Genomic DNA, 22,073 nt, shown 5'->3' with positions numbered 1-22,073 from the left:
ATAGATTCCAAGCATCGTTGGGAGAGTCAGCGTGAGCATTCCTTGAGCCTGGTAGAGTCAGTTTCCTGAGGTGACATGGTCTCTCACTGTGCGTAGATAGAGCAAAGCCAACAGCCTCCTCCATCCCATCTTCTCTGCCTTCTATGTTTTGAGCAACTCTGGCGCCCAAGCGTCTACCTGGCCCCGGGAATCTCACTGTGCGGTGTATGGAGGATGTGTTCATGCGTAAAGTTGAAGTGAGAGCACAGGAAGATCAGAGAGGGGGTTGGGTGTGGAGAACAGACTACAGGGACAAGAGACCTGTAAGTTCTTTCAGATTTCCAACGGAGTTTTCCAAGACCTGTTAATGAATTTTTCTGAGACAATGGCTAGGGTTGAGGTCTCCTTTCAACAGGCGACCCGGTCTTTACATGATGGCTGCTCTAAGAAATGATATCATAAAGACTTGAATGGAAGGCAAACCATATATAGAAACAGAAATTTTCAAGCCACTCAGGGCTACTCCAGGGACCCTTTGTATCCATACCTTTGGTTGGATAGTATTTCAAAAATGAGCAAGATGAAAGTGCAAGAAATTATCGTAGCATGAAGAAGTGGAGACCAGGCTCCTGCTTTTAATTAGTTCCAGAACTTAAAATGAATTGTTCCAGCTCCTTTAACAGTCATCTGCATGCCATTGATGATATTTTATTAGACAGGCATTTAATTAAAGGTCTGTGCGCCAGATTTTTCCCCACATATGTGATTTATATTTGGGAATTTCTCTCAGATTTATCTCACCAAACTGTGCCATGTGGCCTGCACTTAAAATGTGAACAATTCCAATTTTATTCTCAAGAACTTCTTTGAAGATTGAAGTCAAGCAGTGCTTTCAAAACAAACAAACAAACAAAAACTGCTAGGCCTGCAAAACTAAAATATAGCATGAATCTCATGAAATTTCCATCAGGTGTACAAAATCCAGTCCTCAATTGAATCAGAAACTCAACTTGCATTATTAGCCCTAGATTCATTTTCATTGTATTGTCAAGCAGTTTCTAAAAAAAAGAAAAGAATTAAAATATTAAACTCCCATTTTAAATTGTGTTAAAAAAAAACACATTGGGAATGTGCATACAGCTCCCTTTTTCATATCCATAATCAGTGTTCACATGCTTTTAATCAACTTTTTCCATGTAAAATGTTCCATATTTTAGCACAGACCGGGTTTGATGCCTTTGTAGCCATTTGTGAGTGAGTGAGCTGTCGGTAGGCCCAGCTTCAGATTAGGAAATTTGGGGCTCTCTTTATGTGGGGTTTATTTTGAGTTTATTTGCATCTGACTCCATCACTCTTCTTTGTTAAGGGCCTAGGCCAGGGATCAGGAACCTTTTTGGCAGAGAGAGCCATGAACACCACATATTTTAAAATGTAATTCCATGAGAGCCATACAATGACCCGTGTACCTTATGCATTATCCAATAAAAATTTAGGGTTGACCCGGAGGACAGCTGTGATTGGCTCCGTCCACCCGCAACCATGAACATGAGCGGTAGGAAATGATGGATTGTAATAGATGAGAATGTTTTATATTTTTAACATTATTTTTTTTATTAAAGATTTGTCTGCGAGCCAGATGCAGCCATCAAAAGAGCCACATCTGGCTTGCAAGCCATAGGTTCCCAACCCCTGGCCTAGGCCCATATTCTTATCAGCCAGAACTTAAAGAGATGTCAGAGTTGCCTTCCCCAGAAAGGCTCTTTCCTTTCTAGTTTCCTCCTTTGTAGTGTACAAACCTCCCTCCTCTGGTAGTGATGGGCTTTGTTACCCTAAGGCTAGCCTACCTCTGATTTCACAAGATGAGTCTGTTTGGTTTCTGCAAGTTTTATAAATAAAACTGAAAAAAAAATCTTTCGTGCAGTAGAGTAAGGTTTGAAACTGAAAGAAGTGAACATTTCAAAATAATCCATTGCAGGTAGCTCTCTGGTGAGGTTGGCATATTCATCCATGTTGGACATTTTTGTAAGATCAGATAGAACAGAAGGTACTGGTCTACTAACAGTAAGTGGTTAAAAAACTTTACTGTGGTGACATTAAAAAATTGACTGGTGCTGCTTTTTCCTTGTTAGTTTAATTCTGTTTCTGTTTAGTTGAATGACACTTAATGCAGGAAAACAGGGTCTCTACTATAAGTTTGTGCATACCTCTGACACTGATTGCTGGTATTTAAAATGAAGCCATGGGCCTTGGCTGGTTGGCTCAGCTGTAGAGCATCGGCCCGGTGTGTGAAAGTCCCGGGTTTGATTCCCAGCCAGGCACACAGAAGAAGTGACCATCTGCTTCTTCACCCTTCCCCCTCACTTTTCTCTCTGTCTCTCTCTCCCCCTCCCACAACCAAGGCTCCATTGGAGCAAAAGTTGGCCCGGGCACTGAGGATGGCTCCATGGCCTCCTTCCTCCTCATACGCTAGAATGGCTTCGGTTGCAATGAAGCAACAGCCCAGATGGGCAGAGCACCACCCCTAGTGGGCATGCCAGGTGGATTTCGGTCGGGCACATGCGGGAGTCTGTCTCTCTGCCTCCCCGCTTCTCACTTCAGAAAAATACCCAATAAATAAATAAATAAATAAATAAATAAAATGAAGCCATGAATTTTAGACCAAAATAAGCATGCCACTTAATATAGCAGTTCTCTTTTTATTAAAAAATAATAATGAAGCCTGACCAGGTGGTGGCGCAGTGGATAGAGTGTCAGACTGGGATGTGGAGGACCTGGGTTCGAGACCGAGGTTGCCAACTTGAGCGCAGGCTCATCTGGTTAGAGCAAAAACTCACCACCTTGGACCCAAGGTCACTGGCTCGAGCAAGGGGTTACTCACTCTGCTGTAGCCCCACGGTCAAGGCACATATGAGAAAGCATTCAATGAACAACTCAAGTGTCGCAATGCGCAACAACAACAACAACAAAAATTAATGATTGATGCTTCTCATCTCTACGTTCCTGTCTGTCTGTCCCTGTCTATCCCTCTCACTGACTCTCTGTCTCTGTAAATAAATAAATAAATAAATAATAATCTTTAAATAAAAAAAAATAATGAAATGCAAAGCATATATATATATATATATATATATATATATATATATATATATATCTCCATGATGATTTAGCCTCATGTGGCATCAAAGATCAAACATGGCCTGGTTATCACCTGTTTGGAAGCCTAGTAGGAAGAAGCTACATGTTGTTTTCTTGGGGTGTAACCTAGAGATTTTTAAGTGTTTCCCCTATGAAGAGAAGTTACCAATATGATTTGTATGCCCTATAAATGTTAGGGAGGCGGTTGGTAGAGTCTTGTTTGGAAAAACAATTCTTCATAAAATAACATATAGCTCCAAAAATCATAGATGAAACTTCTAGCATTAGGAACTTTTTTTTTCTTTTCCAGTGAAAGCAGCTAAACACCCTCGTGGAAACTAGGGAAGTGTTAGAATCTTTTCTTGATTTACACATTGACTAAACTGGTCTGTCCAGGATCGTTTCTCCGTGGAGTGACTGGCACAGCCCTCACCGCCAAGCCTGGGCACTGCCTTCCGCGCCTCCCCAGCCGCTGGCGTTTGGTTACAGCTTCTGGTGGAAGGTAGCTCGTTGGCGTCTTCACGAGGGCTCCAGATCAGGTTGCTCTGCTATGTCTTGGGGTGGTTTTATATTTGAAAGGAGGGAGGATTAAAAATCAGCTGTTGACATGGGATATCTGCTAGGCTCATAAGTTGAATACAGTCATGGAAATTGTAAATTGTACTAGAAGATACTTGACCTTGCTGCTGGGACCAGGTGCAATGATTCCAGAATATTGAAGAGTAGAAATCACCACAAGGGCTCTAAGGAAGGAAGGAACACTCATACGTATGTGTGTGTGTGTGTGTGTGAGAGAGAGAGAGAGAGAGAGTGTGTGTGTGTGTGTGAGAGAGAGAGAGAGAGAGTGTGTGTGTGTTTTAAAAAAACATGGAACAGTGATTAACTCTACTTTTGAATTGGGTAGAGATGATACTGGGGAGTGTGGACACCAGGCTCTTGCTTTGTTATATATTTGGGTTCCTCTCTGACTCTCAACCAGGAAACAGTAAAAGGGTCTTTTGGATCCTGTGGTGGTGTGGTGATAGGCCTGTCATTACTCATGGGTGGGCTTTCTGGCTCACGAAACTGGGCCAACAACTGCTTTTTCCTGGGCCTCAAAGTTCCTTTGTAAGAATTAAGTCATTTTCACTCTGCCTGCAGTGCTGTATAGAAAGACCAAAGATGATAGGTTTTCCCAGGTCCAGAACACACACCTGCTGCTCTCCACATACACCTAACTGGCCTATGGATTCGATCCCTCATGCTCACCCCCTTTCTGCCTAGAAAGTTACCATGAAACCCTCACTAACCAAATCTCACAAGCTTGGTCTATATTATTAATCCAATTCCCTTCTGTTCTCTGTGTGTATATTTAATACTATAGATAAAATATTTTATTAAAAATTTCTAAAATACCAAATTAATTTTGAAATAGAAAAGGCTGGGAACTTCATTCTCATTTTTGTCATTTGTTTAATAAATTTAAGACAACATTTTTCCGTTGTTCCATTGTATGCACTATTTTGTCAGCATGTCGTATCTAAGAGAAAAAAAAGCTTTTTTTTTCCAATATTCTGTCTTGATCCTCAAAGCATGGTATACCTTCTGTTCCCTGCATTGTTGGAGCACTGTCTGATGTCTTTTTGGTTTTGTTTGTTTTTTTTGTTTTTTCACTGCTGAATACCAGTTTGTACTTGGAATACTTGTTTCCTCTAGAATACAGCGATCCTGTTCACTAACCAGCAAGCTTTAACACTGACTCATTCTGGGTGATCATGCTGGGTGGTACCGTATTTCACTAAAGGTGGGGAAATAGAAGATGAAGAGAAGATTTCTCTTTTCTGATTTCGTCTTCTAATGATCCTGAACTTTGTACTGTGTGTGCCTAGGGGAAAGTGAGCAGGATCACTGTGGTTGGGGAGAGGACTCAAGGAAACAGAGAACATCTGTGACAGTAGCTTACATAGGGATCTCAGGCAGCCAACCGAAGCATTGGCTTCGCACTTTAAATGGGCACATCTATTCAAATGGGAATCGAAAGCTTGACATAGTTCATATCTATAACAGACTTCAGTCGTGTGTTTGCGTTGGTGGCGGCGTGGGGGGAGGTGGAAGGCAGAGAAGACCTCACCTAGTTCAGCCCTAGTTGGCTTCTCATAGCCAATAAGCTATTTTTAGTTTTGATATGTACTCAAAATGTAGGCTCTCACAGATATTGTCTGGTTTCATCTTCTCTCCATGGCCTGAGGGGTTCAGTATCTTAATAAAGCATGGGTTTACACCACTGGAAAGGTTGCTGTCTTCTCCAATAACCGTGAGCTTGATGATTCTTGCAGCATGGAGAGCTGAACTCATGTAACAGTGTATGCATGATATTAATATTTCTTGTTAATCTAAACTGAAGAGGCTTTTACTTGTCCTAACAGGTATCTTGCTGTAAAAACTGTCGGTTGTAACTGTTCTTTCCCCCTGATGGCGGAAGCTTTGTCCTGAGTATAAGATGGTATTTTTTATTGTACAAAGCACTGTGTTCCCCAACCCAAACATTGCCTCCACCATGTTCAAACAAAGGAGAATTCTCCCTTATCTTTTCCCTATAAGCAAGAATAAGCTAGTACATTCACTGCCATTTTTCCATTGGTAGCATTTCTCTCTCTGTCTTTCTGCAAGTAGCATCTCCATTGCTTTTCTAAACTGCTTGATAACGAACGGTGAAGTTGATGTTTAGCTGCTTTTAAAACTTCTCTTAAAGGAGCTTGGTCTAAGAAGCACGTACGCATTACCCTCAACAACCTAAGTTGCCAGGAAGAGGACAACTCCGCTATGATTGGTAATCCTATAACCTGGTTTTTCTTGTGGAACCTTGTAATTTCAATAAAACTATGTCAGCTTTATTTACATAAACCATTGGGGTAGATAGAACCCAGCTTCAGTTATCAGACTAGAATAAATGCTACCAGTTCTAGAAACTACACGTTATTCAACACAGTACCAACATTTTTCCCCCAATAACTGGCTTTCAAATGCAGAAAGAGAGTTCAGTGTATTTTCTTTTAGAGGGACATTATGGATGTAATAAGAGCCTTTAAAAAAAATAGACAAATACCTACACCTGTAATATATTTCCTGTATGTGTCTTGGGAGCATATTCTGGGTATATAAAGATAAAATCTCCTGTATTTTAGGACCAAGTAACAGGAAACAAATCATGATAGAAGAGTGGATTCGAGAAGCTTTCCAAATAAAGTTATTTATTGGAGAAAATATTGAAGAATCAGCATAGAACTTTTTAAATAATTGTACTTTTTAGAATTTTGAAAAGATTTCTTGAGAAAGCAATCAGCATTCTTATTTTCTTCAAATCTCACTCTCAAATGTTGAAATATTGTTTAACAAATCTGTGGGTTACTATTTTTAAAGTGACAGTCAGGTTTTCTTGTTTACTCCTTAACAGGAGAAATAACGATCTCATTTAAAAATGGAGATGACCAATAGATTGGCCAGTCTAAAGCACTGAATGGGTACGATGAAGTGTTCGAAAACTCTGTTTTCCCAGACTTGTGCAGGTTTGTTCTTAAGCTTTTAGAACCATCTGAAGTGCTGGGTGGTTCCTAAGTATGTACTTTGTGCCTGATCCCAAAAGGGGAACACAGGCAGGAGTTTGGCTGATCATCAACCGTCTTCCCACTGTTTGTGTGCCACTGATGAAGAGCTGATGAGGAGACGCCGCTAAGTCAGCTTCCCCCCAGCAGTCAGAAGAGGAGAAGTATGAATGTGTTCTACGTTAAAAAGATAGAGAAACTAAGCCAGTTTCTGAACTGGGTGATAAATTGAAATCCATAAATACAGCGGTGCTGATTTGAAATTCCATAGTTGTTTGTGCCATGGGAATGTGTTCATTTAAAAGTATTATATAAAGCAATTACCGGAAAGCGGCTCCCTGGAGAACAGAATTGATGAAGGCATTTCCAGTCCATAGGGGTGACAAGAACCCTGCTGTCTTGATAGAACAGATGAATGACAGGAAGAAGGGAGGGGGTAAGTCATCTGGAAAGAGTGAAGGATTTGAGAGTTAGTAACTGAAAATATAACTGGATGCCTAAAAAATACTGAGCCACTTCTAGAAATAGGAAAAATAGTTTTTAAAAAGAATCAGAAGCTTCCAGACTTTTCAGGGTTTAACACCTTTTCTGATCTCTTCAAACTTCTTCGCATCTATTGCCTTAATACTAAAGGTGCTTTCGCAGAAGGTCCTCCAAGTTATTCGCCCTGAGCCTCTTCCTGAAAGAAGTTCCTTTGTGGTCAATTTGTCACGGGGGGGGGGGAAAAGATAACACCCAGGCATTCATAAGTTCATTGAACATCAGTCATAACGCACAGAGTTGTGCCTTCAGAGCGGGTGACCGGCTGCATGGTTTGAACAGGCCGTGTAAGTCAAGCAGTCTCATTTGATCTAACAGCACTGCTATGTTTGTTTGTTTGTTTGGTAAAATGGACTACTTCAGTGAAAACTGGTTACGTGTCATTCTGATAACTGTTGCCTTGACACTGACTTGAAGACCCAGCTCTTCACTCTTGCTGAAGGCGGGCCCAATGTGGACACCGGTTGGTACAGACTGTTGTCAACACACTGGCTCAAAGTCAAAACAGAATTTTAACTACTCATTAAGCTGCCAAATTCTACTGATTACCCTAGTCAGCCTATTTCATTGATAGCTGAAAGGTAAACGACTACATACTTTTGTTTGGACCATGTCACTAGTGCAGTCTCAAGGCCTCGGGTGGTTTCTGCCAGGGGAGAAGGGGGCTCCTAGCCATGGATGCCACTGGAAAGAGCAAAATCGATCTTCAGAGCTTTGGGATCTTTCCCTTCCTTAGAATTACAGATAGCGCTCTAGAACAGACTGCTGGTTATTTATTCATTTATTGGTTTAACAGTTTAAATGCACCCATTACCCTGTCTTTCTTGGGCCCCAACAAACCAGTTGAAGTAGTCATTCCGGAAATGGAAGTGGGCCACCCTTCTGTGGTGATCGTCCAATGCTGTGTGTTGCACATGTAGAATCAGCGGTTACACGGATCTGTAGGCTACATGAGTGAGTGAAGCAGGCTTTTACGCGACAGCTGTGCCTGACCCAGGGCTGTCCCCAACTGTGCCTAGGAACATGAGTTGTTATGAAATTTAGTTTTAGTGCCACATTTTCCGAATCCTGTCTCTGATGGGTCCAGTGGGGATTCTTCTAGACAGCTGTCTTCTCTGAAGTGGGTCCTGCCTTCTTGACAGGGTGGCATTTCTCCTGGAACCCTCGTCTTTTCCGCTCATTCTTTTAGGCTGCTCAGTCTACTGAATAGAAGTGTCCCCTGGGGATGCACAAGGGCCACAGCTTTTGACCTCTGGAGAGTGGAAGTGGTTGTACTTCAATGTGTTCACCTGTATTTTCTCCCTCCAGTGTGGCAGTTGGTTTTTTATCTGCTGCTGGCTGCTGTCCAGGGCCTAATTGGTACTGTTTCCCCACCCCCACCCCCATTCCTCTTTCAAGTTAGCCCTCTAACTGCTTTTTTATTCTTGGCTGCAACTCTTTGAATGACGAAGCAAATGCTTTTTCTGTTCCACGTCCCTGCAAATTCAAGGCCCAGCATGTTCTCATTATAACCGCCTCACCTGATCTCATGCATAGTGTGAGAGCCGAAGGTAAGCCCCACGTACCAGAGAACTGGACAGGTAAAAAGGGACTCTCAAACAGCAACTCACCAATGCATGAAATGTTTTGATCTCCAGACAGACTGCCAGAATTTCTCTTTTCTAATTCCTATTTGTAGTGATAACATTTTTCTTTTTGTGATTTTTTTTAAAAAAAAGAATAGTGTAGTACCTTGAAACAATTGCAATTCTAATTGTTGTCACTATTTCACGAGTTCCAATTCCTTCAAAATTATTGTATTCAGTTGTGCACTAGTGTCAATAAAATTGACATTTGTGAAGCAATTTCTGGCTTTTTTCTCGGGGTGTCACTGGGTCTGGCGGTGCGTGGGATGACTGGGTCTTTGTCTAATAACAGGGCCTCATTTCAATGGTTGTGTGTTATAATGTAAGCATTCAAACGGAGGGATTTTTAAATGTGAATTTCTCGATTCTGCCTTTTCCTCACATTTTCTAATCTTGTTCTTCAAAGGTCATTGTCCTGACCAATAATCAGCGGCAGGATGCATGCTTTCTGTTGTTTTTTTCTGGGTGTGGTGGCTTTTCATGCACGTGTTAGTGACACAGCTAGCTGATCAACCTGGGATTGGGTGGGGGCTGGTGGTGGTTTCTCCACGGTTCATTCCTACTGGGATCAAGTTCACTACCCTACTTATTCTAGGCTGTCCTATCTTAACATTTCAAAACCATTGTGACAATCCAGAGGGAGAAGATAGAGGTCAAGAAAGCGGCGGTGTGGCCGGAAAACCACACTTCACCCTTTTCACCAAGATCCTTGATAGTGTGCGGAATAGCAACAAGATGAAACTGGGTGTTGGAAAATGGAGAAGCCACTAACATTGTCTTTCCTTATGATGGTAACAGACAGGACTGCAGGTTGCTTTAATTTTGTTTACCCTAATACTAGCTCTAGCGAATCTGCCTTAGGTGAAAACACTTAGGTTAGAAGTAGATTCAAAACCTCCTGTTTCGCTTCCATGGTTTGAGGTATTGATGTTTGCAAAATTCTATTGGCAAAGAATTTCACGTACACATCATCTCCTTTGATTCAGAATGGGTAATTACACATTTCTGTGTTATTTTAATGTGGTATCCTTTTCAGAGGAATAATTAATTACCTATCACTTTTTGACTCATAAAGGGGACTTGGGATAATGTAATGACCTCCAGCTTTGCATTTTTAATTGATCACCTTTGCATGTAAATGTGATGCTAGTGTTTCTGTCCCAAACAGTGAGAGAGACATGGAGTGACATCAACAGGTATAACAAGCTTGCTTTTGCTCTTTGTCGAATGGGGAGGTAGTTGCTTTTCCCTTTCCATAGCTGTGGCCCGTTGTCACAAGATGTAGTCTCTCCTTGGTGCACCGTTTGTTTAGTTTTCTGTTTGTGTAGCTATTTTCTAGTCATTTCCCATGTCTCCTTGTGATATAGACACTGTGTCTTTCTTGAGTAATTCTTAGAAGCTAAGGCAGTAGTTAGGAGATGATTCTGTTTGGAGTTACACCATACTTTTAAGCTATCGTAATTATTCTCTAAGCAGAGTTCTCTACCTTATCATTAATTATATAACTGAGGCTCCACTGAATTACTCATACTATGCTATCTTTATTATTAAGGCAGCTACAACTTAGAAAAAAATAGAAAATAATGAAGTATATTAAGTGTGCCTTAGGGTAGTCAAGGTTTTAGAGATTTGAAATGGTGAAGATTGTAAGTAGAAATGAGGTCCCAGAGGAATTACTTTTTTTTTTTTTAATACTTCTCATCCCCGAACAGGCTCCCTGACTGGTAGCCCTCACCTTTCAGAGCTGTCCATCAACTCGCAGGGAGGAGCTGTGCCCACCAACGTGATCCTGTCTCCCAACCTGAGCCCCGACACCAAGCAGGCCTCTCCCCTGGTCAGCCCACTGCTCAACGACCAGCCGTGCCCACGGACTGATGACGAGGAGGAGGGCCGGAGAAAGGTGTGGGGACTTGCACATGCAAGCATGTTATTCTGTGGTTTTTTTTAACTGTGGTAATATAAAATTTGCCAGTTAGCCATTTTTAAGGGTGCAGTTCAGTGACATCAAGCACATTTACATTGTTGTATAACCATCATCACTCTTTATTTCCAGAACTTTGTCATCGTAACTCCATACTGTCACTCTGTACCCATTACACAATGGTTCCCCGTTCCCTCCCCTCCCCACCCTCTGGCCACCAGCCTTCTGCTTCCTGTCTATGAATTTGACTATTCTAGGTGCCTTGTCTAAGTAGATTTTGTACTTGTCCCTTTCTGATTGGTCTGTTTCACTCAGCAGAACATCCTCTAGGTTTATCCGTGCTGTACCATGCATCTCGGCACTCCTCATTTCTAAGGTTGAATGAGATCCAGTTGTATGGCTGCAGCCCACTTTCTCCATTCACATGCTGATGCCGAGTTGGGTTGCTTCTTCCTTCTGGCTGTTGTGAATGGTGCTATGAGGACCGTGGGTGTACACATATATGCGGGTCCCTGCTTTCAGCAGGTTTTATTTGTTTTTATTTTTGTGCGAGACAGACAGACAGGAAGGGAGAGGGATGCTTCCTCATATGTGCCTTGATGGTGTGTGTGTGTGTGTGCGCGCGCGCTCCAGCCGAGCCAATGATCCCCTTGCTCAAGCCAGCGACCAGCAACCTTGGTCTTCTAGCTAGCGACCATGGGGTCATGTCTATGATCCCACGCTCAACCTGCCAACCCGACCTCAAGCTTTCGAACCTGGGTCCTCAGCGTCCCAGGCCGACACTCTACCCACTACACTACCATCTGGTCAGGCTTCAGTACTTTCTTGAACGTCCCAGAAGTGAGATGGGGGGACTCCTGAGAAGCAAGCATGAGGGCTAGAACCAAGGGATTGCCTTTTACTTACCGTCCAAGGAGAAAGCAAACCCAGTGACCAGCCTACTCCGGGGTGGTGCTACTGCCCGCCTAACTGATGGACTCCAGAGAACTGAGTCACACTGATGTCACCAGCTGCTCTCACTCTTGTCTGGTTATATCAGCCACCCTTTGTAGTCCCACAAACAATGTGGCTTCTATTTCCTGAGCACCAACACCAGCAGCTAGGGCACCCAGGGCAAAGGCCACTGTGGTTTCTGTTTCATGTATTTCCTTGAAGACTGCCTCACTCTGAGAGTTGACCAATTAGATTTTCAGATGCCTAATTTTGAATGACTAGTACTCAGTGGTGGGTAACATACTCATTCAGGTCCGTTCATGGATTGTAGTATTTACATGGAAGGAACTATTCCTAGGCTGTTTTCTCATCATGGAAATCCACTCTCTTTTTATACATGACTCTTCTCACACACAAAAAAAAGAATATGAGTTTATTTAGATGTGAAACCAACTAAAAAGAGAGAAGTTAGTAATGTACCACTTTCTTGTAATTGAGATATTCTTATAGACTTATGCTTAAAAATTATTACGTGTCATCCCTTTTCATGCGCTTTGCAGAGGTTCCCAGCTGACAAAGCGTACTTCATTGCGAAGGAAGTGGCCACCACTGAGAGGACGTATCTGAAGGACCTTGAAGTCATCACTTCGGTATGTGCAGCATTTCCCCTAAAGCGTTCAATTACATAACTTATCTCAACCCTCAGCTTCAGGAGAGTAGCTGGATCTAATTAAATCCTGGATTCTCTGACTTCAATGAAAAGGAGTTTGGTCCTGGGTTATAGAAATTAAGATGCTAATAGTATATTTAATTTGGAATAGATTATACAATTTTTTTATAATTGTGATTCTTTTTTTCTAAGTGCAGAGGCAGGATATTTCTGAAGTGGAGAAGATTAAAAACTGAACGTTTTACTATCTGCGTGCACCTATGCAGAACATTGTGTGTTTTGCCCATTGTCAAATGCAGCTACTTATTTTTGCTAGAAGGGGACCTCAAAGGGAAAAGAAGTCTCATTTTATCTCTCTTAATAAATTGAGCTATGTCAGCAAAATCTGCCAGAAGACTGTCTTTTATTATTTTAATCAGTTCTGCTCAGCCTTGGAAAGAAATTTGAAACATTGTAGATATCTTTATGACTCCTGGATTCTGGGGAAGAACTGGCCCTTTGAAGGTCAGCAGAATCATTGGGTCTGTGTGCCTCCAGGGTGTCGCGTATGCAGACTGGCCCTGGGAAGGTGCTCGGTAAACATCCTGGGACCTAGCCCTGCCTCACTTAACAAGAGGAGTGACCTTGTGTGGAGGCGGCAGCTTTAGCTCTCCGGTTCAGCCACCTGTGTGCTCAGCATTTTAACAAAGGAGCAGAAATGGAAATTCCTAGAGGACTGAACTGGGCTGGGTGGGGGTGGGGAGGTCCAGTGCTATAAATCAGTGATCACCCAGTGACTTAGCCACATAGAGGTTTGGATTTGAAGAGATGCCCTTTTCAGAGATTCATCCTGGCTTCAGCAATGTTTTAGTAACCAATCTCAGGAAGCAGTAATAGAGAGATGGATGCTTTGCACCTCATCTGATAAAAAAAAAAAGGGACAAGCAGTGAGGCCCGGAAGTCCACGATGTTCCCGAAATGCTGCACACCTAGTAGTAAAGCTCTTTGTCCTGCAGCGGGGTTGGCTGCAGCCGTGCTTCTGAAGAATTGCAGACACCTATCCTTCATCTTCATGCTTCTAACCCAGCGTGTCCTCTCTTCATTCCCAGTGGTTTCAGAGTGCAGTGAGCAAAGAGGACGCCATGCCTGAAACATTGAGAAGTCTCATATTCCCAAACTTTGAACCTTTGCACAAATTTCATACAAATTTTCTCAAGGAAATTGAGCAACGACTAGCTCTGTGGTGAGTACAGTTACGTTTAACAATTTATTCCTCCCCACCCCTCTCCTCTTTCTCTTTCCAATGTTATTTTTATGTTGTTCCTTATAAGCAACAGTCATGAGAAAGGATAAGAGCAAGAACCTTGCTTAAGACAAGCCAGCCTTCAGTTGATATTCAGTTTAGATTTCACATGTATTTAGATCTCATCCTGAATTTTTTTTCCCTTTGGGTTAAAAGTCTTCGAAATGCACACTTCTGTACAATAATTAAATGAACGTCACAAAATAAAGGTAGTACTAGTTACTTTTGGGAGGACAATGTGGGTTATTAAGTAAGTCCTTCTGCATCCGAGGGACTTTTAGACGTGTTGGGAATATTTCACTGGCGCTGGCTCTATATATAGTTAAGTACCCGTATGTCTCACAGTGCAACTTTAAGTATTGTATGTCACAGCGTTTAAAAAGTGCTTTGAAAAATGCAGGGCCCTTTGCATACATGTATGCATACACTCTTTCTCTTTGTCTTTCTTTTTACCTTGAATCTCACTTCTAGGAGTTTATCTTAAGGACACTCTTTAACATGTGAATGACATGACAAAGATATTTGTGGCAGGATTAAAAGATGAGAAATGATCTCAATGTTTATGAATAGCAGATTGGTTAAAAATGATGTGACAGAGGCTTGTTAAACCAAGTTAAACATGAATCTGTGGGAAGTTTGTGATGCAAAAAGTCAGGAAAGACAGGGTACCGTAGAATGCAAAATCTGGTATAGCCTTACCTAAACTAGAACCTTTTTGAGAAAAAATTTTACAGGGTTTGTTAAGACAGTTAATATATTGACATGTGGAGGTTAGACTATCTACTAAATATGCATTTAAGAAATTCCAGGAAAGCCTGACCAGGCGGTACGCAGTGGATAGAGTGTCGGACTGGGATGCGGAAGGACCCAGGTTCAATACCCCGAGGTCGCCAGCTTGAGCATGGGCTCATCTGGCTTGAGCAAAAAGCTCACCAGCTTGGACCCAAGGTCGCTGGCCCCAGCAAGGAGTTACTTGGTCTGCTGAGGCCCCCGGTCAAGGCACATATGAGAAAGCAATCAATGAATAACTAAGGTGTCGCAACGAAAAACTGATAATTGATACTTCTCATCTCTCTCCATTCCTGTCTGTCTATTCCTATCTATCCCTCTCTCTGACTCTCTCTCTGTCCCTGTAAAAAAAAAAAAAAAAAAAAGAAAAAGAAATGCCAGGAGAGAAACAGGAAAAAGCTTGCACCGTGCTTTTGGCAGAAATTGAACCCACTGTGTGCTGTAGCCTCACTACAGGTGAGAATTTGGTTGAAAGTCATCTCTAGGGCATTAGTGGCTGTAGAACCTGAAGGAGCCCAGATGAGGTTGTCTTGCCCCAAGTGATCCCAGATCATGGAATTCAAGTATCTGCTTAACAGGTTAGCAGAGCTGTTCTCCTGTGCTATGAGGTGAATGTGCGCAGACATTTAGCTTTGTATATTTTTTGTACCTGAAGATCATTTCTGTGCATTTCTCTTTCCTGTGTTAGAAAGGTGAGAGGCCCCGGGAGGAGAGTCCAGCCAGGGTTGAGCAATAACAGATACAGCAGCAGTCTCACTGAACATGGGCGGGGGGGGGGATTGAAAATGTCACCTGAGAGTCTTACTCTCGCTTGATGGTGAGAATACAGGAGAAATACCACTTTTTGGCTCTGGCCAGTTGGCTCAGCAATAGAGCGTCAGCTTGGCATGTAGAGGTCATGGGTTCGAGTCAGGGCACACAGGAGAAGTGACCATCTGCTTCTCCACCTCTCCCCCTTCTCTCTCTCTTCTCTCTTTCTCTCTCTCTCTCTCTCTCTCTCTCTCTCTCTCCCTCTCCCGCAACCATAGCTCAATCGGCTCAAGCAAACTGGCCTTGGGCACTGAGGATGGCTCCATGGCCTCTGCCTCAGGTGCTAAAAAATGGCTCCAGTTGCAGTGGAGCAATGCCCCAGGTAGGCAGAGCATCACCTCCTAGTGGGCCTGTCATGTGGACTGTGGTCGGGGTGCATGTGGGGGTCTGTCTCTGCCTCCTCTCTCACTAAACCAGAAGAAAGAAAAAGAAATGCTACTTTTCAAAATTTAAAAAACAAAATTCTACAAAATCTAACTTTATTAACCTTCCCAAATGTGTTTACCTAGAAACTTTGGGTGGTGTTCTGCCATGTTGCCTCATTCCTACAAAGTGGAATGATGCCTTCATAGTGGAGTCAAAGACTGTAGAACTCTGGAGAAAGCATGAACAGTTTGTTTTCTGGCCAGTGAGATGGATGTTGATATGGTCTTAATTTTCCCTTAGGCCCAGAGAGACTTGTGTCTTTTTTAAGAAATTATTTATCTCAACATTTACAATTTTCACTTCAAATGCTAAACAGCTGATAAAAAGAAAAAACTTTGAAAAACATATCATGCTGATCCTTTGCCTGACATATAGATATTAGCCTTTGTTATTTGCTTTTAGGTAATTAGGTATAAAAATGCAAACTTAGAGCTATTATTTCTCTCCAGAAGAAACAAAGTTGAGGTATTCTATTTAACAGATGTGTGAGCTCCATCCAAAACTGGTTTCTGTGTTAATTAACAGCCTTGCTACATGCTATTCCAGTCCTTCTTTCTAAAGCAGATCTTCGTTTGAGCATATGTTCATAAAATTGACAGTGTTTCTTAATAATCATTAAAGTTGCAAAATAATACTGAATATCAACTGTGATTGAAAAATAAAAATTAGCCAATAAAAAGCTCTTTAAGGTTACCGTAGAAACACGCTGGGACTAGCACAGAGGGTTTGGTGCTGGAAGGCCCGTCAGGAGACACTGGAGCGCCTGGCGTAGAACCTGAGCCAGCTGCCCTTGCAGCCGCGGCCCCGCTGCCCACGTGGAAAGCCAGGTTCTGTGCTCATGTTCTTAAGGGCCAATGGTTGCCCCTGCTTGTCTAAATTAAGATAAATTTCTCACCAACTCCACCTGGTGAGGAGGACACCAGACTCCTCCTCAACTGAGTCAACCTTATCGGAGGTGATATAGCTCAGCACCAAAGCAGCAGGACAAGGCATTCCTGAACATTCTGCAGGAAACCCACAAACCATGTTCACTCCCAGCCTGCTCCATCGGGCTCTGTTCACCACCAGGTGGACGCCCACCCCAGTCTCAGCAGCAGATGCCACATCTGGTAATGGTGTTTCCTTCCCCTGGTTCCCCACCCTGCTCCCAGGAGAACAGGGAAGCAGAGACAATGTGAGCCTAGAGCTCAGCACACAAACCATAGGGGCTCAGGCTCCATCAGAGCAAAGGGCTCTCAGAGTTACCAACAGCTTCGTAGAAAAAAGTATTTCATTCATGCTGCAAGATTTCAGGACCGCTTTCATTTAGACCTTGAATCAGCATATTTTTAATGTTTCCAAACCAGCAGGATAAGTTGACATGTGATATAAACTGTCACCATCCCCACACTTCACGTCTGGCTGTGTGGCAGATTGCTACAGGTATTAGGTGAGTAGCTTCGTTGTTGAAGACAAAAGGCAGCCCATAAGCTGCAAAAATACTGGCAAGAATGACCTGTGGGTTGAAACACATGGTCACGGACTGTAGATTCAAGGACAGAGAAAGCCTAGGGTATATACTTATGTAGGATCAGAGCATCTTGAGCTGGTGTCACTATAGCCGGTTTACACAACAGTTGGCTGATTTAAGTAATGTTGGGGAGGTCACACACAGGAAATGTCATTAATTGGCAGTACTTGGCAGCCCAGTGTGATGGCTTTAATAGCTCTTGCCACCAGATTTATCTGTGACATTATATCTTTAGCATCTGGACCTCGAGCTATAAAAAAATACCCAGTTGTTTGAAAAACAGCTACTGTCATTTGTTTACCAGAGGATTTTCAGTAGAGTATCTTTTAAAGATCTGTAATTTTATTCATGGTTTACATGAAAATACCAGAAAGCATATAGAAGGCTCAAAGCCAGAGAGATAGATCGTCCATGTGCCGCTCACTCGACACGACCTTCAGCAGCAAGGCTTCAGCAGCAGTGAACTCTAACCGAATTGATGACGTTTATCAGGAATAAATGTAAAAGTCTGCCATTAAGTTCAGCTAATCAGTCCTTCAAGTACATGATAAGGAAGACCTGGCTTGACAAGGATTCAAACCAAAAAGGCTGTATGTGAATTAGTTTAGGATGAGCCGATAGAATAAGATTATCAGTGTTAACACTAGCTTCTCATTAAAACACCTGGAAATTGAAAGAACCTTGATATTCAGGCAGAATCCCAGACCAATTACTGCAGTGATTTTCAACCTTTTTTGAGCCGCGGCACATTTTTTACATTTACAAAATCCTGGGGCACACTACCTACCAAAATGACACAAAATGACACTCTAACACAGTACATATTATACATATAGTTAATAATATACTTTCTAAATGTATTTATACTCACTTAGTGTGAAACCTGGGCCTGTTTCAATGAACACAAAGGGATATCCTGGCAGGAATGGTAGAAAGACACACATGAAGCTCTTCCTCAACAGTTCTCAGTCTCTCTCTGTTTTTAGTTTTTTTTGCAGTCAAGCTTGAGAAGCTCAGCTCACATAGATAGGTGGTTGAAAACGGGAGCAATGTCAAAATAGCTTTGTTGGCCAGAATGGGGAACTCCTTGGCAACAGAAAACCAAAAACTATCCAAAGGAAGATCAGCAAACTTTAGCTTTAAAGTTAGATAACATTGTGATGCATTGTATATCACCCTCTGCGAGGGCCTCTTTTAAAAAGATAAAGGTCAAATATCTATATACACCATCAGGATAGACATAACCAGCTGAGGCTGAGGCTTCATCTACTGGTGGCAACATTTACCTCCAGTCCTGACCAGGATTAGAAATCGGTACCATGGGGAGGAGTAGCAGCTTCAACTACTCCCTGCAGCCACACAATAACAAGTGCACGGCAGCCCGAGCGGGGACCTTCCTGGGTGTGGATGAGAGGCGGTCTGCTATTGGTTCATCGCTAGTGGTCGGGATGAATCCTAGAAGGTGATTGGTCAGTGAGCATTCCCTGTGCCTCCACTCTTCCTGTCACTGATAGCTGGAGGGATTGTGAGGGAATGTTTATGTTCGGATGGAGGCGGCTGGCGGTGGGCTGGATAAATAGCCTCCAGGGGCCGTATCTGGCACACGGGCCATAGTTTGGGGACCCATGTTTAATTTCCCCACAGCACACCTGACCATGTCTCACGGCACACTAGTGTGCCGTGGCACACTGGTTGTAAAACAGTGAGTTACTATATATCAGAATCTTTGAGATATAGACCTGAGCATCAGTAGTTACTAAATCTTCCCAGGTTATTCCAATGCGTAGCCAAGAATCTTTGCCCTAGACTGCCACGTTAGAAAGGGACCAGTGTGGAAAACCATTGCCCTTTGAAACATCAAGGCTCAGAGCTCCTTCAGAACACTACCCAATTCTGTGTTTCACATTTGAAATGATATAATAAAAGAATGCATTGTATGATTTTTAAAAAAAATGATTGTTGGGACTGTGGGCAGTTGGTCTAGAAGAGTGAAGATTTTATAAAATATGATAACTCTTTTCAGGTTGATTGTATGAAAAGGGGGGTACATGTCTTAGTAGTACTGGAGGACAAACTTTTTAAAAAGCGTTGAATTTCCAAAGAGGCACATAACTTTAGCTTTAAAGTTAGATAACATTGTGATGCATTGTACTCTGAATACAGGATGTCCTAACACTCCATGTATCTTAGCAATGAGAAGTTGCCTTTTGTGGTAATAAGTTTCTCTACCGTGGGGTGTCTTGAGCAGAAGTTATCTACTTCTGGAAGGTATTTATTGGGTAAAACCCTAAACCTGGCAGTGCAGCAGGGTCACCTGGGGTTGGGGGAGGTGGAGTGTTGAGAAAATACAGATTTCCAGGTCCCACACAGCCCTCCTGAATCAGAACACTGGGGTGAGGTCCAGAAAGTGGTTTTTGAAAAGTGCTCCTTGAGATAATAGTGATGAATACCTTTTCTGCAGCAACTGATGTGGTCTGCCTCCGACAAACCTGTGATTCTATGATATTTTAAATTATTATTTAGTGGAAGGAAATCTGAAGTTTACTATGCACCTAAAGTTCCTCCCAAATTTGGTACTTAAATGACGGCTGCCATGCTTTCCTTCTGTAGTCCTCCATTGAGTTGTCACATACTGCCATCCATGATGGGGAGTCATAGGGGAGAAAGGTCACCAGGAAGTCTTCTGAATGATCAGGTTAAACCCCAACTCAAACACAGTGGATAAAGTGTCGACCTGGAAATGCTGAGGTCGCCGGTTCGAAACCCTGGGCTTGCCTTGTCAAGGCACATATGGGAGTTGTTGCTTCCAGCTCTTCCACCCTGTCTCTTTCTCTCTCTCTCTGTCTCTCTCTCTCCCTCTCTTTCCTCTCTAAAATGAATAAATAAAATAAAAATTAAAAAAAAAGAAAAAAAAGAAACCCCAACTCAAAAAAAACCCTGCCCCTGTCCAAATATTGTGTTTTCCTAAGTAAACACACCTTAGAAAAGCTGGACCATTTCATCCTGGCCAAAGCCCAAGTTGCTATTTTTTCAAAAACAAAGAAACAGGTTTGATGACTTCTGAAAACATAAAGAATGCTTATCCTTTTGAAAGCAAGGTCATTTTGGCCCTGGCCAGTTGGCTCAGTGGATCGAGCATCAGCCTGGCATATGGACGTCCCAGGTTCAATTCTCGGTCAGGGCACATAGGAGAAGCAACCATCTGCTTCTCTCCTCCTCCCTCTCCCCTTCCTTTCCTCTTCAGCTTCTGCAGCCAGTAGCTCAACTGGTTTGAGTGTTGACCCTGGGCACTGAGTATAGGTCATTGGAGCATCAGTGTCAGGCACTAAAAATAGCTCCATTTATTCAAGCAATGGCCCCAGATGGGGTTTGCCAGGTAGATCCCCAGTCAGTATGCATGTGAGAGTCTGTTTGACTATCTCCCCTCCTCTCACTTAAAAAAAGAAAGAGGCCCTGGCCGGTTGGCTCAGTGGTAGAACGTCGGCCTGGTGTGCGGAAGTCCCGGGTTTGATTCCCGGCCAGGGCACACAGGAGAAGCTCCCATCTGCTTCTCCACCCTTCCTCCTCTCCTTCCTCTCTGTTTCTCTCTTCCCCTCCCGCAGCCGAGGCTCCATTGGAGCAAAAGATGTCCCGGGCGCTGGGGATGGCTCTGTGGCCTCTGCCCCAGGCACTAGAGTGGCTCTGGTCGCAACAGAGCGACGCCCCGGATGGGCAGAGCATTGCCCCCTGGTGGACGTGCTGGGTGGATCCCGGTCGGGCGCATGCGGGAGTCTGTCTGCCTCCCCGTTTCCAGCTTCAGAAAAATACAAAAAAAAAAAGAAAGAAAAGAAAAATAAAGCAAGAAAAGAAAAATACATTCAGAGAAAGTCACTTCAACCTTTGACTCACAGGCAGGAATCCCAAATTCCAGCCAAATGTCTGGCAGGCGCAGGGCACACATTGGCCAAGTCTTTCCCCAGAGATGGATGAAGACCTGCTCTGGTTCATGATGCCCTGGTGGATTCTGCAGTGTGCAAAATTCAACTTGCAGCTGGCAGGCACCTGAGATCCAGGGAGAGTCATGCAGAAAGGCACTCTGATATGCTGTGGGCACATGGTTTCAAACAAGGATCAGCTGCATTTTTTTTCAAAGAAACTTGAGGTAGTTCACTTGGAAGAAGTACAAAAATGTAGCCAGGAGAACTGGAAAGACTGAAAGTCAAGATGTCAGTGAGCAGACAAGTCAGGGCTCATGGGACAGAGAAGGGGAGGGCGGGCCCCTAGAGCTTTGAGTGCATTCGAGTGGGAGGATGGTCATGAAATAAAGAGAGGAGTTAAAGAAGAAAGGAAGAGGCAAGTGGACAGAGGGAAGATGAGCTTGCTTTGGGGCACATCAATGTTAAAAGTTCAGTATGAAGCCCTACATACAGGCAGTTGGAAATGTTCATCTCAGGCTTGAGAAGGAAGTCAGCTGCAGTGGTGCGGATTCAGAATTTATTTACAAGAATAAATCTTTAGCCTGACCAGGTGATGGCGCAGTGGATAGAGCATCGGACTGGGATGCAGAGGACCCAGGTTCGAGACCCTGAGGTCGCCAGCTTGAGCACAGGCTCATCAGCTTGGATCCAAGGTCGCTGGCTTGAGCAAGGGGTTACTCGGTCTGCTGTAGCCCCACGGTCAAGGCACATATGAGAAAGCAATCAATGAACAACTAAGGTGTCGCAACAAAAAACTGATGATTGATGCTTCTCATCTCTCTCCGTTCCTGTCTGTCCCTATCTATTCCTCTCTCTGACTCTCTTTGTCTCTGAAAAAAAAAAAAAACTTTAAAGAAAGAGAATGTTGAAACTGAAGAGAGCCAGGTATATCTAATGTACCTTTCTGGCAACTTTT

At 43.1% G+C, this 22,073-nt stretch overlaps 1 protein-coding gene across 6 annotated transcripts in view; it reads left to right on the top strand.

Annotated features, from left to right (window-relative positions):
* Positions 1–22,073, top strand: part of FARP1 (FERM, ARH/RhoGEF and pleckstrin domain protein 1) — a 353,515-nt gene that overhangs the window by 281,877 nt on the left and 49,565 nt on the right. For 3 of the 6 annotated variants that reach the window (XM_066380653.1, XM_066380655.1, XM_066380656.1), the window contains exons 14-17: positions 5,846–5,923; positions 10,573–10,760; positions 12,275–12,364; positions 13,473–13,606. In XM_066380653.1, coding sequence (XP_066236750.1) covers positions 5,846–5,923; positions 10,573–10,760; positions 12,275–12,364; positions 13,473–13,606 — 490 coding nt within the window. The remainder of the gene's footprint in view (positions 1–5,845; positions 5,924–10,572; positions 10,761–12,274; positions 12,365–13,472; positions 13,607–22,073) is intronic. The other 3 variants (XM_066380657.1, XM_066380659.1, XM_066380658.1) reach the window with 3 other exon arrangements.

This window comes from Saccopteryx leptura, chromosome 4 (assembly GCF_036850995.1).
Source record: "Saccopteryx leptura isolate mSacLep1 chromosome 4, mSacLep1_pri_phased_curated, whole genome shotgun sequence".
In the NCBI taxonomy this organism is placed as follows: domain Eukaryota; kingdom Metazoa; phylum Chordata; class Mammalia; order Chiroptera; family Emballonuridae; genus Saccopteryx; species Saccopteryx leptura.
The sequence above is the reverse complement of the archived record's forward strand: the minus strand, read 5'-3'. Positions and strand labels throughout refer to the sequence as shown.